The 12,862-nt window shown below is 38.4% G+C and overlaps 3 protein-coding genes and 1 long non-coding RNA gene across 8 annotated transcripts; 3 read left to right on the forward strand and 1 right to left on the reverse strand.

Annotated features, from left to right (window-relative positions):
* The first annotated feature begins 2,838 nt into the window (after positions 1 to 2,838).
* Positions 2,839 to 3,402, forward strand: LOC111486737 (glutaredoxin-C1-like). Its single transcript, XM_023133978.1, has one exon. It carries the CDS (start codon positions 2,905 to 2,907, stop codon positions 3,253 to 3,255), a length of 351 nt encoding a protein of 116 aa, XP_022989746.1. The 5' UTR covers positions 2,839 to 2,904; the 3' UTR covers positions 3,256 to 3,402.
* A 1,197-nt stretch (positions 3,403 to 4,599) lies between these two features.
* On the reverse strand, positions 4,600 to 12,370 carry LOC111486742. 3 transcript variants are annotated; one of them, XR_002718923.1, is made up of 3 exons: positions 12,238 to 12,370; positions 12,033 to 12,128; positions 4,600 to 4,742 (listed from the first exon to the last, which is right to left on the reverse strand). It is a non-coding gene; the product is annotated as an uncharacterized LOC111486742 (long non-coding RNA). The 3 variants fall into 3 exon arrangements; XR_002718922.1 differs by lacking the exon at positions 4,600 to 4,742 and adding an exon at positions 10,476 to 10,873; XR_002718921.1 differs by lacking the exon at positions 4,600 to 4,742 and adding an exon at positions 11,853 to 11,934.
* On the forward strand, positions 6,006 to 9,079 carry LOC111486734 (membrane-anchored ubiquitin-fold protein 4-like). 3 transcript variants are annotated; one of them, XM_023133966.1, is made up of 4 exons: positions 6,006 to 6,278; positions 6,541 to 6,755; positions 8,190 to 8,360; positions 8,619 to 9,079. In XM_023133966.1, the coding sequence occupies exons 2-4, from the start codon at positions 6,626 to 6,628 to the stop codon at positions 8,723 to 8,725; spliced, it is 408 nt and encodes a 135-aa protein (XP_022989734.1). In that variant the 5' UTR covers positions 6,006 to 6,278; positions 6,541 to 6,625; the 3' UTR covers positions 8,726 to 9,079. The 3 variants fall into 3 exon arrangements, with proteins under 3 accessions (XP_022989734.1, XP_022989736.1, XP_022989735.1); XM_023133968.1 differs by having other exon boundaries at positions 8,648 to 9,079; XM_023133967.1 differs by having other exon boundaries at positions 6,024 to 6,278; positions 6,577 to 6,755.
* Positions 11,168 to 12,507, forward strand: LOC111486731 (pollen-specific protein-like At4g18596). The gene is made up of 2 exons (XM_023133964.1): positions 11,168 to 11,502; positions 11,916 to 12,507. Exons 1-2 carry the CDS (start codon positions 11,325 to 11,327, stop codon positions 12,251 to 12,253), a joined length of 516 nt encoding a protein of 171 aa, XP_022989732.1. The 5' UTR covers positions 11,168 to 11,324; the 3' UTR covers positions 12,254 to 12,507.
* Positions 12,508 to 12,862: the final 355 nt, after the last annotated feature.

Below are 12,862 nucleotides of genomic sequence, written 5' to 3' on the forward strand. Positions count from 1 at the left end.
TTTTTTTTTTTTTTTTTTTTTTCACTTCATCTATTAAACTCGATCGGGTTAAAAATATATACCTCTAACCGTACCTAATTTTAATTTTAAAACCGAACTCAAATATACAGATAAGTGTTGGAGCTCAATCTGACCTTATTTCAGTTTCGATTTGCAGTTGAAATATTGTCTCGAGGTAAGATCCCACGTCGGTTTGAGAGGGGAATGAAAGATTACTTATGAAGGTGTGGAAACCTCTCTGTAGTAGACACATTTTTAAAACCGTGAAACTGACGACGTTACGTAATATTTGTTAGCGGTGAACTTCTGTTGTGTTATAAATGGTATTAGAGTCAGATATTGGACGATGTGTCAGTGAGGATGTTGGGATCCCAAGAGAGGTGAATTGTGAGATCCCACATCGATTAGAGAAGAGAACGAAACATTCCTTATAAGGGTGTGGAAATCTCTCCCTATGAGACATGTTTTTAAATCGTGAGGCTGACGACGTTATATAATGGGCCAAAGTGGATAATATTTGCTAGTGATGAACTTTGAGTTGTTATAAATGGTATCAGAGTCAGACACCGGATGGTGTGTCAGTGAGGATGTTGGGCTCCCAAGAGAGGTGGATTGTGAGATCCCATATCAGTCAGAGAGGAGAACGAAACATTTCTTATAAGGGTGTGAAAACCTCTCTCTAGTATACGCGTTTTAAAACCGTGAGGCTGATGGTGATACGTAACCGGCCAAAGAGGACAATATATGCTAGCGGTGGACTTGAGCTATTAAAAATGGTATCAGAGCCAGACACTAGGCGGTATGCCAGCAAGGACGTCGGGCCCTTAAGGGGGTGGATTGTGAAATCTCACATCGATTAGAGAGAAAAACGATACATTCCTTATAAGGGTGTGGAAACCTCTCCCTAGTAGACGCGTTTTAAAACCATGAGGCTGACAACGATATGTAACGGGTCAAAGCGGACAATATCTACTAGTGGTGAGCTTGAGTTATTACCCTCGATCCATTAAAACAGTTTGTGTCATGTCCTTTCACATCTGTCATGTTCTAAGATCGAATGTGATTTTTCACTTTAAACTGCTAATAGTTTCACGAGAATCAAAAAGGCATTCTTTTTTTCTTTGTTTTTACCGTAGCATTCGACTCGACCATCTTAAATGATACTCATTATATCTTATGTTCTCAAACCTAACATGATTTTACTATTGTGGTTACAACTTCAACTTATGTCTGCTTAGGAGCTAAGAACTATGTACCGGTTCAAATCATGCACAGTGTCCCATCGAAGCTCGATTGATTGAATTTTTCGAATCGTCACCAAATTTATTGAATTGAACATCTCCTATCCCTATTAATTGTATATCCTACTCGACTTATTTCCCTATTTTGTTTAGTATATTTGATGGTTTCATTAGGGTTCAAATGTATGGTAGGGAAAAAGGGGATGTCTTGTCAATTGGGACACGAAGGATTCAAACAAGTGAGTCCAAATACAAAGTATCACGTAGCCGAGGACATGTATTATTCCTTAATTATTTAGGAATTATCTGAAAAGATGAATTTTGATCGTTCAAAATTTCCTTCTGGAAAAGGTAAAATAGACTATAACCCAAACTCACACCGAGCAGATATTATCTACTTTTTCCCGTTACGTATTGTCGTCAACCTTAGGGTTTTAAAACGTGTTTTTCACATCCTTATAAGAAATGTTTCGTTTCCCCTCTCCAACTAATATAAGATTTCACAAACCACCCCCTTGAGAACAGCATGCTCGCTAGCACACTGCACGGTGTCTGGCTCTAATACCATTTGTAACAGTTCAAGCTCATCACTAGCAAATATTGTCCGTTTTAGCCCGTTATGTATCGTCGTTAGCCTCACAATTTTAAAACGCGTCTACTAGAGAGAAGTTTCTACACTCTTATAAGGAATATTTCTTTCTCCTCTACAAACGATGTAGGATCTCACATAGACCGATATCGAAAACGACAAAAAAAAAATGTTAAAACTTGTCTAACTAGGGTTTGTGCAAGAACTTTCTCGGGTGAGAAAGTCTAGACTAGAACTGAAGACTCGTGAATAGATAAACAACCAACTCATTCACTTATTACATTGAGCTTTTACTCTCGCTCGATTAAAATGACATTTTTTTTCGTTTAACATAATGTTATTATTCCCTAATATTAATTATATTAAGAAGTTGACTTAAAAAAATTAAAAAAAAAAAAGTGTTTGTGTAGTGAAATCATGAATAAAATTATATTCGAGAAAATAAAATAAAATTTAAAGAGTAAAATAAAACAAGCTGAGTCATGTCACCTAAACGCTCCGTTTTATTCCTTGTCCAGGTCACGACTAGACGTAGTGGGCCCACTTTTATATTCCAATATTTTCCCTTAATAATTAATTTTAAACAAATTATAAATTTCTTCCCTATATATAATTTTTTTAAAATTATAAATTAATATTTATGATTTTAAAATTTTAAAATAATTTTTATAATAGTCTCTATTTTTATATTTTTTAAATAATTAGGGTGATTATTGTTTTTATTTTGTCCGCTATTATTTTTTTTATACAAGAGCGTTTGTCTGGTGGGGGCAGCTCCTCCGTTGTAGGTAAAGAGAGACCCGAGTCTACATACTACCGTTCGTTTGTCTGGTGAGGGCGGTTCCTCTGATGTGAGTAAAGGGAGACTCGAATCTACGAAATCGAAGAAATATTGCCAAACAAGAACAAGGGCATTAATTTACGCTCATATTATATATATATATATATATATATTTAGTAATTATGATGAAAAGAAAATTAAAATATTAAATTTAGGACTATCTATAAATACAATTCCCTCACTTGCTTTTCTCCTCACTTGCTTTTCTTTGCCTTCTTCTTCTCTTATTCAAAATGCAGCACCAAGCAAAGCAATCGTACTCGGGGAACGACACGTTGTGGAGGATAGAGCGGATGGCGGCGGAGAACGCGGTGGTCATGTTTAGTATGAGCTCATGTTGCATGTGTCACGCTGTGAAGCAGCTGTTTTGTGGAATGGGAGTTAACCCTACGGTTTATGAGCTCGACGAGGACCCGAGAGGGAAGGAGATCGAGAAGGCGTTGATGCGGTTAATGGGAAGCTCCTCCCCTGCCATTCCCGCTGTCTTTATCGGCGGGAAACTTGTTGGCTCCATGGATAGAGTCATGGCCTCTCATATCAATGGCTCCCTTGTCCCTCTCCTCAAAGATGCTGGCGCTCTTTGACTCTGAAGAATTTCAAATTGTGTTATGTTTATTGTGAATTGGGTGCTTGTAATAATGAGCTGTGTTCGTTTCTCGAGTTTTTCGAGTTTGAAATTTTCATTTCTGTTTGTGTATCGAGCAAATTATTCTTCAACCCGTCAAAATTGATAATGATTTGGATTCAAAATTCACCAACTTATTTGTTTGACACCGAAGGATTTCGTTGACATCTGAAATCAATAGAGTTTTACCACGGTTATCCAAGCTAAATTATTTCACCTTCGACGCTCACAACTTCTTTATAATAGGATTAAGTGTGTTTATGTAACAACATTCGGATTTGAAGAAAACTGAAGTACTTTCTATATTTGAGTTAATTTTATCATTAGGCCAACTCGTTGGTCGAACTAAGCAATACGAGCTCAAAACCCAACTTGACTTAAGTCGAGAAAACTTAAAACATTGTTTGGGTTTAAATGAAGAACGGTAGAAGTGAAAGGAGAGGAGGTAGCTATCGGTGCTTCTAGAGTAGCTAACGTCTTTTTTATACCACAATTTCTTCCAATTTTGGGGGTCGATAGACTGCATTTAATTGAGTTTTGGGGCAGCAATCTCGACATAGGAACTTTGTGCTAGAATCTCATTTTGTTGGGTCAAGGCTGCCTTAATTTACGTCGGTTGTTCTTCCACTGTTTGTATGATAGAAGAAACGTCGAGATGAACCAGTTGTAGTCATTGCAGGGAATACTCCTCCTCTCTTTGCCCACGTCGTTCAAGAAATGAGCTACCTTCAACTTTAGACGATTTTGACGTAGACCTCAATTAGTAGACTGAGTCCTCTTCTGATAGAGTCGGACTCTAACTCCTTTCTTTATGTTGTTTAGATCAATTCAGAATAGCTAGAAGGGTTAGATTATAAATCTTAAAAGTTTATTATTTTATTTTTATTATGGTTGACAAAATTTCATAAATAATTATTTGATAAAATTTTCATAAAGGCTAATTTTATTATTTAAAATAATATGGATCTAATTTAATTTATGAAAAAAAAAACATGTTTTTAACTTGTTTTTATTTATTCAAGACCGGCGGTCCGCCGTCTTTAAATCAAACCGTGCTTCTCCAATTCCTTACATTCTCACCAACCAATCACTTTCTTTCACCTATCATTCCACACCATCCTTCCATACACCTTATCACACCGGATTTCTCCTCCTCTACCGATTTTCGCCGACAAAAACCACTCATAAAAAACGACATTATTTTTACTTATATTACTTTCGATAAAGGATTGATATTTGAATTTTATTAAATTTTAATTATTAATGTATAGATAAATAATTTTTTTAAATAAAAAATCCGATCCGGCCCAACCCAATTCAATAAAAAAATATAGTGTTTGATTGTGAACTCTACTCCGGTTGCAATATCCTTGATTCTTGATCTTCAAAGATAGTCAGGCCAGTGAATCAACACATCATCACCAGATACCACTTGTCATACTGTACCTAAAGAGGAAGAATTCCCACTATTAATCCGACTGGAAGCGAGAGATACTGCGATGAGGGAAGACACTATAGAACCTTGTAGGAAGGCCCAACAACTTTGACCGTAGGAGGATACCAAGGATATGGAATACCATAGATTGACTCAGGTTGCTTGAGTCACCAACCCAACCAACTAAAAATTTCAGGTTGGTCTAAAAAATTGTTCGAACTCAATCCATGTACTCCTATGCTTATATTGACACTATTGATGTGATGTCCCATATTGGTTGGGAAGGAGAACAAACCACAATTTATAAGGGTGTGGAAACCTTCCTTGGAAACTCGAAAGGGAAAACCCAAAGAAGACAATATCTACTAGCGATGGATATAGGCCGTTACAAATGGCATTAGAGCCAAACACTAGACGATGTGTCAACCTTCTCACTGTTCCTCAAAGGGGTTAGACACGAGGCGGTGTGTCAATTAGGATGCTGGGCCCCAAAGGGGGTGGATTTGGGGGCGGTCCCACATTGATTGGAGGAAGGAAAGAGTGCTAGAGAGGACGCAAGGCTCCGAAGGGGTGGATTGTGATGTCCCACATTGGTTGGGGAGGAGAATAAACCATCATTTAAGATTGTGGAAACCTTCACCTACTCATTTTAAAGCCCAAAGAGGACAATATCTAGCCATTTTAAAGCTTGAGGGGAACTTTCCCTTCACCTAGCCATTTTAAAGTCCAAAGAGGACAATATCTAGCCATTTAAAGCTTGAGGGGAAACCTAAAAGGGAAAGTTTTAAGGAACTTTCCCTTCACCTAGCCATTTTAAAGTCCAAAGAGGACAATATCTAGCCATGTAAAGTTTGAGGGGAAACCTAAAAGGGAAAGTTTTAAAGCCCAAAGAGGACAATATCTAGCCATTTTAAAGCTTGAGGGGAACTTTCCCTTCACCTAGCCATTTTAAAGTCCAAAGAGGACAATATCTAGTCATTTAAAGCTTGAGGGGAAACCTAAAAGGGAAAGCACAAAGAGGACAATATCTGCTAGGGGACAATAGAGCTTGGGGAAACCCGAAAGGAAAAACCCAAATAGGACAATATTTGCTGGCGTGGATCTAGGTCGTTACCATTGAATTATAAGATTTTAGTTCATTTTTTTATATATATTTTCGAAATAATGTTGTGTTGCTATCTCAATTAAAAGAAAAAAAAAACGAAAATTTGAATCTATTGTTGAATTAAAAAATTAATCAATCAATTTTTTTAGATTTATTGTTATCATCCAAACCAAAATGGAGTAGATAACGGAAGTTGGGAGCCAATGAAATCAAAACTCAGCGCGGAAAAACCAAATCAGCAGAAGAATCCGAATCCGAATCCGAATCAGAATCAGAAGAAGAAGATGGACAAAATAGTTTACGATCGGAGCAAATTCTAGGGTTCTTTCTTATTTCAAGATCTCTTCCTGCGATTCTTTAACGTTTCTCTCAACAATTTCTCCACCAAAACGATAAACCTTCTGGTTCCTTACATCTCCCTCTCCACATCTCCGTTTCTCAGGTATTCCCTTCATCTCGTTCCTTTCTGACGCATTATGTTTACGAAATCGAAACGGATTGAATCGATAACTCTTTACTTCGATTCATCTTGATCGATCGGTTTCGTTGCTGTGGAATCCGAACTCGTTTTTTGGTTCTTGATGTTTGTTGTATAGTTTTGTTTAGTGATTTGGCTGAGTTTATTACTGTGTGAGCTTGTTTTTGTTCCCTCTTTCTTCGGGACGGCCGGTTTGAGTATTGGCTGTTTTTTGTTCTTGGTTTAGGTATTTGATAGCGCTTGCGTGTTTCCTCTTTTTTAGGGGGATTTGGTGCTGGAGATGAAGGTGGTGATTTATTGGTAGAGATCAAATGCCGGACCAGGATTTGATCGAGTTGAAGTTCCGACTTTATGATGGATCGGATATTGGTCCATTTCGTTATTCCCCAACTTCAACTATAGCCATAGTTAAGGAGAAAATTGTTGCAGACTGGCCTAAAGGTAAGGGAGTTCAACCCTTTTATTGTTATTGTTGGATGATGAAATGAATGATTGTGTTTATAATTAAGGAATACTTTCTCTATTGGCGCGAGACCTTTTTGGGAAGTCCAAACCAAAGTCATTGGAGTTTATACTTAAAGTGGACAATATCATACCATAGTGGAGAGTCGTGTTTATCTAACATGGTATCAGAGTCATGCCCTAAACTTAGTCGTGCCAATAGTTTGGTAAATCCTCAAATGTCGAACAAAAGACTTCAAAAGAAAAGGTGTCAAGCCTCCTTGATTAAGGGGAGACGTACTTTATTCGAGGGGAGGTGTTGGATGCTGGGCTTTGAAGGAGGTAGATTGAGGGGTTCTACATTAATAACGAGTGCTAGCGTGGGCATCAAAGGTGGGGTGGATTGGGGGGTCCCACATTGATTGGAGAGAATGAGTGCTAGCGAAGACGTTGGGCACCGAAGGGTGGGGTAGATTGTGAGATCCCACATTGACTGGAGAGAGGAACGAGTGCTAGCGAGGACGTTGGGCCCCGTAGGGTTGAGATTCCACATCGGTTGGAAGGGGGAACGAAACATGCTTTATAAGTTGTGGAAACCTCTCCCTAGCAGTTGTGTTTTAAAAACATTAAGGGGAAGCCCGACAGGGAAATCTCAAAGAGGACAATATCTACTAGCGGAACGTTTTCTCGGAGGCCTAATTAGTTACGAAAGAGTGAGAATTCGTCCAACTTTATCTTTACCTTTTCCTTCTCCTTCTGTAGCTGAATGAGTAGAAATGCTATTAGAATCCGTCCATTTTAGATAAATATAATAGGGCAAGCCTTCTTTGAGCTTTTCCTTTTGGGATTCCCATCAAAGTTTTTAAAACGTCTCTGCTAGGGAGAGGTTTCCACACTGTTATAAAGAATGTTTCATTTTCCTCCCCAACCGATGTGGGATCTCACAATCCACCCTCTTTCGAGTCTCAGCGTTCTTGTTGGCACTCATTCCCTTCTCCAATCGATGTGGGACCCCCCAATCCACCTTGCTTCGAGGCCCAGCGTCTTTGTTGGCACACCGTCTTGTGTCCAACCCTCTTTGGGGTTCAACCTCCTTGCTGGCACATTGCTCGGTGTCTAGCTCTAATAACATTTGTAATAGCCTCAAGCCCTCGCTAGTAGATATTGTCTTCTTTGGCTTTCTGTTTTGGCTCTCCTAAAGAGAGGTTGCCACACCCTTCTAAAAAATGTTTCGTTCTTCCCAAGAAAAGGGGAGATTAACTTGTTTCAAGATGATACTACATAAGGTTGAGAGGAGTATTTTACAACAATGGGATAAGAATTTCCTTCCTCTAAATTGTTTTTTTTTTTTTTTTTTTTTGCCTTTCTTTGAGTTACTTCAATTTTTTGTTCAACTGCATGCACCTAACTACTCTAAATGTTTGTATTGTGTAGATAAGAAAGTTGTACCCAAGGCAGCAAATGACATAAAACTGATAAATGCTGGTAAAGTTTTAGAAAACAACAAGACTGTTGGTCAATGTCGAGTGCCTTTCGGGGAGCTGCCTAGGGGAGTTATCACTATGCATGTTGTGGTGCAGCCAACTGTAGCAAACGCAAAAACAGGTAGCTAATAGCTAGATTTCTGCATTACGAGAAATAACCAACATCTTATATTATCTTCACAGTGTTTACACGTTCTTTATAAGAGTGTGGAAACCTCTTCCTATTGGATGCGTTTTAAAATCCGAAGGAAAAGCCTAAATTTTATAGCAGTGGATGTAATGAGTATTTTTTTCTCATTTCTTCCTCTCTCTCTCCCCACTTTTTCATTTGTTTTAGATTCCCTTTTCCATGGATTAATGTTTGCTCCCTATGCAACAGACTGTGACGTAATTTGTTATCCTCTACAGAAAAGAAGATCGACGAGACCCCAAGAAAAAATGTATGTTCGTGTTCCATATTGTAGGAAGGTCGGTATCAATCGCTAGGAAGCTTGAAGCGAGGATAAAGTCAGCCAGCCAGCCTAGTGGGGTAACAGAAATGTGTAGTAGCTAAATAGAATAATATCACTATAGAACAAAGTTCCCATCCCTGAGAATTACATAGTTCTTCTCAAGTCGATCGTGCGTGACTTGAATATATATCGTGTGAATCTATAGAATCAGTAATAGTCCGAAGTATGTAATGTAGGCGGTTTTGATTGTTTCAAAATTATTTTTACAGAAAGAAATGGGGGGATCAACTTGATCCTGAGGTTTGTATGTCAACTGTCTGAACTCAGCTCGAACTCGACCTGCTATAGTTTTTCTGCTATTAGTGTATGGAGTCTTGAGCATGGTCTGTAGGAAGTTAAAGCTGGTGTGTGAATTGGGGTGTGTGGTCTTTTGAATCTGATTCAAGTTCTTGTCTGTTGTTTGCCGTAGAAAAAGAAAAACAACAGGCAACAGGTTCTGAGTTGTGTAATGGAGTTCCATTTATAGAATGAATTCTGAGTATGGTTTCTTTTTAATAAAAAAATAATTTAGATCTTGAAAACATGTTTTGGGAGACCTCTTGTCTCGGAATGCTCGTCCTCGTTGCGATACACACATGTGTCATGGTAGCTTGTTTAGGTCACAGAGCTTAGGGGTGGTGGCTCGTTGTGATACACACGTGTCATGGTAGCTCGCTTAGGTCACAGGGCTTAAGGGTGGTGGAGTGCTAGGTCAGGTGGTGAACTGATGCCTCACTCTATAATACAGGCATTTCTAAACTAGTAGGTGTATACATGATTTTGGTGAACAGACATACGGTGTCATGAAGTTATATTAGTTAATTCATCATTATTTGTAGCATTTTACCGACATGGTGAGTCACTGAGCATCAAGATAAGCAATCACCACATACTGCTATTGCTATCTAACAGCCGGCTGACATTTTTCAAATTTCAAAAGGCTTGAAAAAACTTCAAGGGTTCTCCATAAACATTATAGGGACCTATTTTGCCCAAGAAGACTCGACCAACAAGCATTCTCAACCGCTCAGTTTGCTCCAATTCACCCTTTAAAATCACGTTTATTGCAGAGAGTACAGGGTCCAGAATCTGGAGTGCGATCCCTTGCCCCACACCACATCACGAGCTGCATAGTCCTTTTTTAGTGGCTCGTTCAATCATCTGTCATTCTCCATTACCACTCCATATTCTTTTCCCATTGGCCATGTTTTTGGGCTCTTTGGTTCTGGAGATTGCTGCAATAATAACTAATACTGTTTCATTCAACATCAATGGTGTGATTGATGATGTCACAATCACACTTTTTTTGGTAGTGGACTTTGCGATTATGCAGTATTCACTTCTCAACAGCAAGTGAGTCGAGACAGTTTGTATTCGTGTTGCCTATAGTTCGGCAACTTATGCAAGCCTCTATCCCCGAATTGAGAAAAAGATTTTAGAAAATGGGATCAGACAGATCTTGAAAGAGAATTTGAAAGCAAGATTGAGAGAGATTGAAAGCAATGTTATGGCATACAAGCAAAAGGCAACACAACGGCTTAAGTAGCATATAAGTTTTTCGGGTAGGGAGAATTGACAACTAGTCCATCCCCCTCTGGTACATTATGAGGCGATTCAGGTCTGGCATGCCTAGATGTGATGTCGCCGAACAATCATACAAAATTAGGGGATGAGTTGACAACTAGCCACACCCCACACCCCTCTATAGTACATTTTGGGACGATTTAGGTCTAGCAGGCCTAGACATGATTTCGCTGAACAGTTATACAAACAGAAAATACAATAGTAGGGTAATACAACATGGAACAAAATAGAGGGTTTAGCGCGGCATGAACATGGGGGCCATGGACAATACGCCCTGGACGAGCATGATCGTGTCACTTGGCTCTAGACATTGGCTAAGATTACAACCTTGTAACTGTCGCCGACTAAAGTTTGAAAACTCGAAGCAGTTAGATGTCTTAACCTTCATCTCATTGCCTAGTTATGATTGCTTGGCTTGATTGACATTGGCTAAGACTACAGCCCCATAATTGTCACCGACCAAAGCTTGAAAACTTAAAGCAATTAGATGTCTGAATCTTTGAGGGTTGAGATGTAGAGCAGGCATTCTTTTTTCACAAGAGACTTGGAATTGACACACCTAAAAACAGGAGATGGGTATAAATCTTCTCAAGACAATTTAAAGGAATTAAGTCCATATGTGTTGGTTGGCTCTTTAGTTTGAAATGGGTAGCTCTATTAAGAGAGTTTAGCTGGGTTAGGCCCTCGAATCAAGAAGCAATATCAGCAATAATTCTGCCAAAAGAATCTACTTTCTTCTCTTTCCTACGCTTCAAGTTCACATGGAAACTGACAAAATATCTTCACATGTCTTTGTTTCTTGTGAAAATGTTAAATGGCCTTTATTTTTTGCCTTTGCTTCAGTTATATCCCTACCCACCAACTGCTGAAGCAGAGAAGCTCGTTGCTTACATTACTACCACTACTACTCCCACCCTTCATTACATATCCTGATATGCATTGAACATCAGAGGGCACTTCTTTCAAAGAGGAAAGAAACAGAAGCTTCTCACTTGTTCCAACAGTTAGCCATGAATCTCTTTCTACTCTTTATCTTAGCTTTCTTGGTTCCAAGCTCCCTTCTATTGGGAATTCAGGCTTCTCATTCCCACCGAACAAGAACATTTACTCAGATTACTGTCATGGGCCTTGTTTATTGCGACACTTGCTCCAACAACTCCTTCTCCAAACACAGTTACTTCTTATCAGGTAAGGCTCAAATTCATTTGCAGTCATGATTTCAACAACTTGAACATGAACTAGAATTCAAATGATGAAACTAGTATCTTCTTTTCAAGAGCAATGGTTTTTGTAGTTATGTTGTACGTTTGTTTGGACTTTAATCTTCTTCAGCATTTTGATACTGATTTTGAATTTGATTTTCGACTTCTTTTTCCTTTTCAAGAGCAATGGTTTTTGTAGTTATGTTGTACGTTTGTTTAGACTTTCATCTTCTTCAGCATTTTGATACTGATTTTGAATTTGATTTTCAACTTCTTTGATACAATTTTCTAACCTAATTTCAATAAGAGCATTTGATTCAGCAATTCATTCAAAAGCAAGACTGATAAAATCGATACCCGTCGGTGCACTGCGTGTGTGTTTATGTATGAAAAAATCAGGTGTAGAAGTTCGAATCAGCTGCAAATTCAAAGCAGAAACGCCGCGTACGGCGGAGCAGATAGCATTCTCAGTGAACAGAACAACAAACAAATACGGAGTTTACAGATTGGAAATACCTTCGGTGGACGGAATCCGATGCGCAGAGGATTCAGCGATAGCGTCGTTCTGCCAAGCGAGTTTGATCGGAAGTCCATCGTCATCTTGCAACGTCCCTGGATACAGAACCACATCGGAAGAAATTTCGATCAAATCGAGAGAGGCAAACATTTGCATTTACAGCTTAAATCCGCTCAATTACAGGCCATCAGCTAGAGATGATACCTTGTGTGGAAACTAGGCGAACGATGAAGATGATTACCTTTTGATGAAGCTTCCTTTTGCCTCGCCCAAATTTGTAGCCATGGATTGAACAAAATTGTACAGTTTTGGAAGGAATCAAAGCTCTCGTCTCGCTCAATCTCTTTCCAATTTAGCCCTTCCAAACTTAATATTCGCTTTATTTATATATTCTCGAGTAAAATGTCAAAAGGTATAATTAAACTAACATTCATATTTGCAATTTAGTCCTTCCACAATGTTAAAATTTTCACTTATCTCACCCTCCGTGTCTTTGCAATTTAATCCTTCGGAAGTTAGTATTTACCTGATTTATATATTCTCGACTAAACTGTTAAAATTTTCACTATCATATAATTGAACTAACATTCATATTTGCAATTTAGTCCTTCCACAATGTTAAAATTTTCACTATCGTCTCCGTCTCAGCCTCCATGTCTTTGCAATTTAGCCTTTCAAAAGTTAATAATTACCTGATTTATATATTCTCGACTAAAATGTCAAAATTTTCGCTATCGTATAATTGAACTAACTAATTCATATTTGCAATTTAGTCCTTCCATACTATTAAAATTTTCACTATCGTCTCCATCTCACCCTCCATGTCTTT

The sequence above is a fragment of the Cucurbita maxima genome, unplaced genomic scaffold, assembly GCF_002738345.1.
Source record: "Cucurbita maxima cultivar Rimu unplaced genomic scaffold, Cmax_1.0 Cma_Scf00011, whole genome shotgun sequence".
NCBI lineage: Eukaryota > Viridiplantae > Streptophyta > Magnoliopsida > Cucurbitales > Cucurbitaceae > Cucurbita > Cucurbita maxima.

Excerpts from the sequence above, each read along its gene's own strand:
- LOC111486737 (XM_023133978.1), top strand. The coding sequence starts at position 2,905 with ATGCAGCACCAAGCAAAGCAATCGTACTCGGGGAACGACACGTTGTGG.
- LOC111486734 (XM_023133966.1), top strand. The coding sequence starts at position 6,626 with ATGCCGGACCAGGATTTGATCGAGTTGAAGTTCCGACTTTATGATGGA. Across the intron at positions 6,756-8,189 it reads TGTTGCAGACTGGCCTAAAG|ATAAGAAAGTTGTACCCAAG; the intron begins GTAAGGGAGTTC and ends TGTATTGTGTAG. Across the intron at positions 8,361-8,618 it reads TGTAGCAAACGCAAAAACAG|ACTGTGACGTAATTTGTTAT; the intron begins GTAGCTAATAGC and ends CCTATGCAACAG.
- LOC111486731 (XM_023133964.1), top strand. The coding sequence starts at position 11,325 with ATGAATCTCTTTCTACTCTTTATCTTAGCTTTCTTGGTTCCAAGCTCC. Across the intron at positions 11,503-11,915 it reads ACACAGTTACTTCTTATCAG|GTGTAGAAGTTCGAATCAGC; the intron begins GTAAGGCTCAAA and ends TGAAAAAATCAG.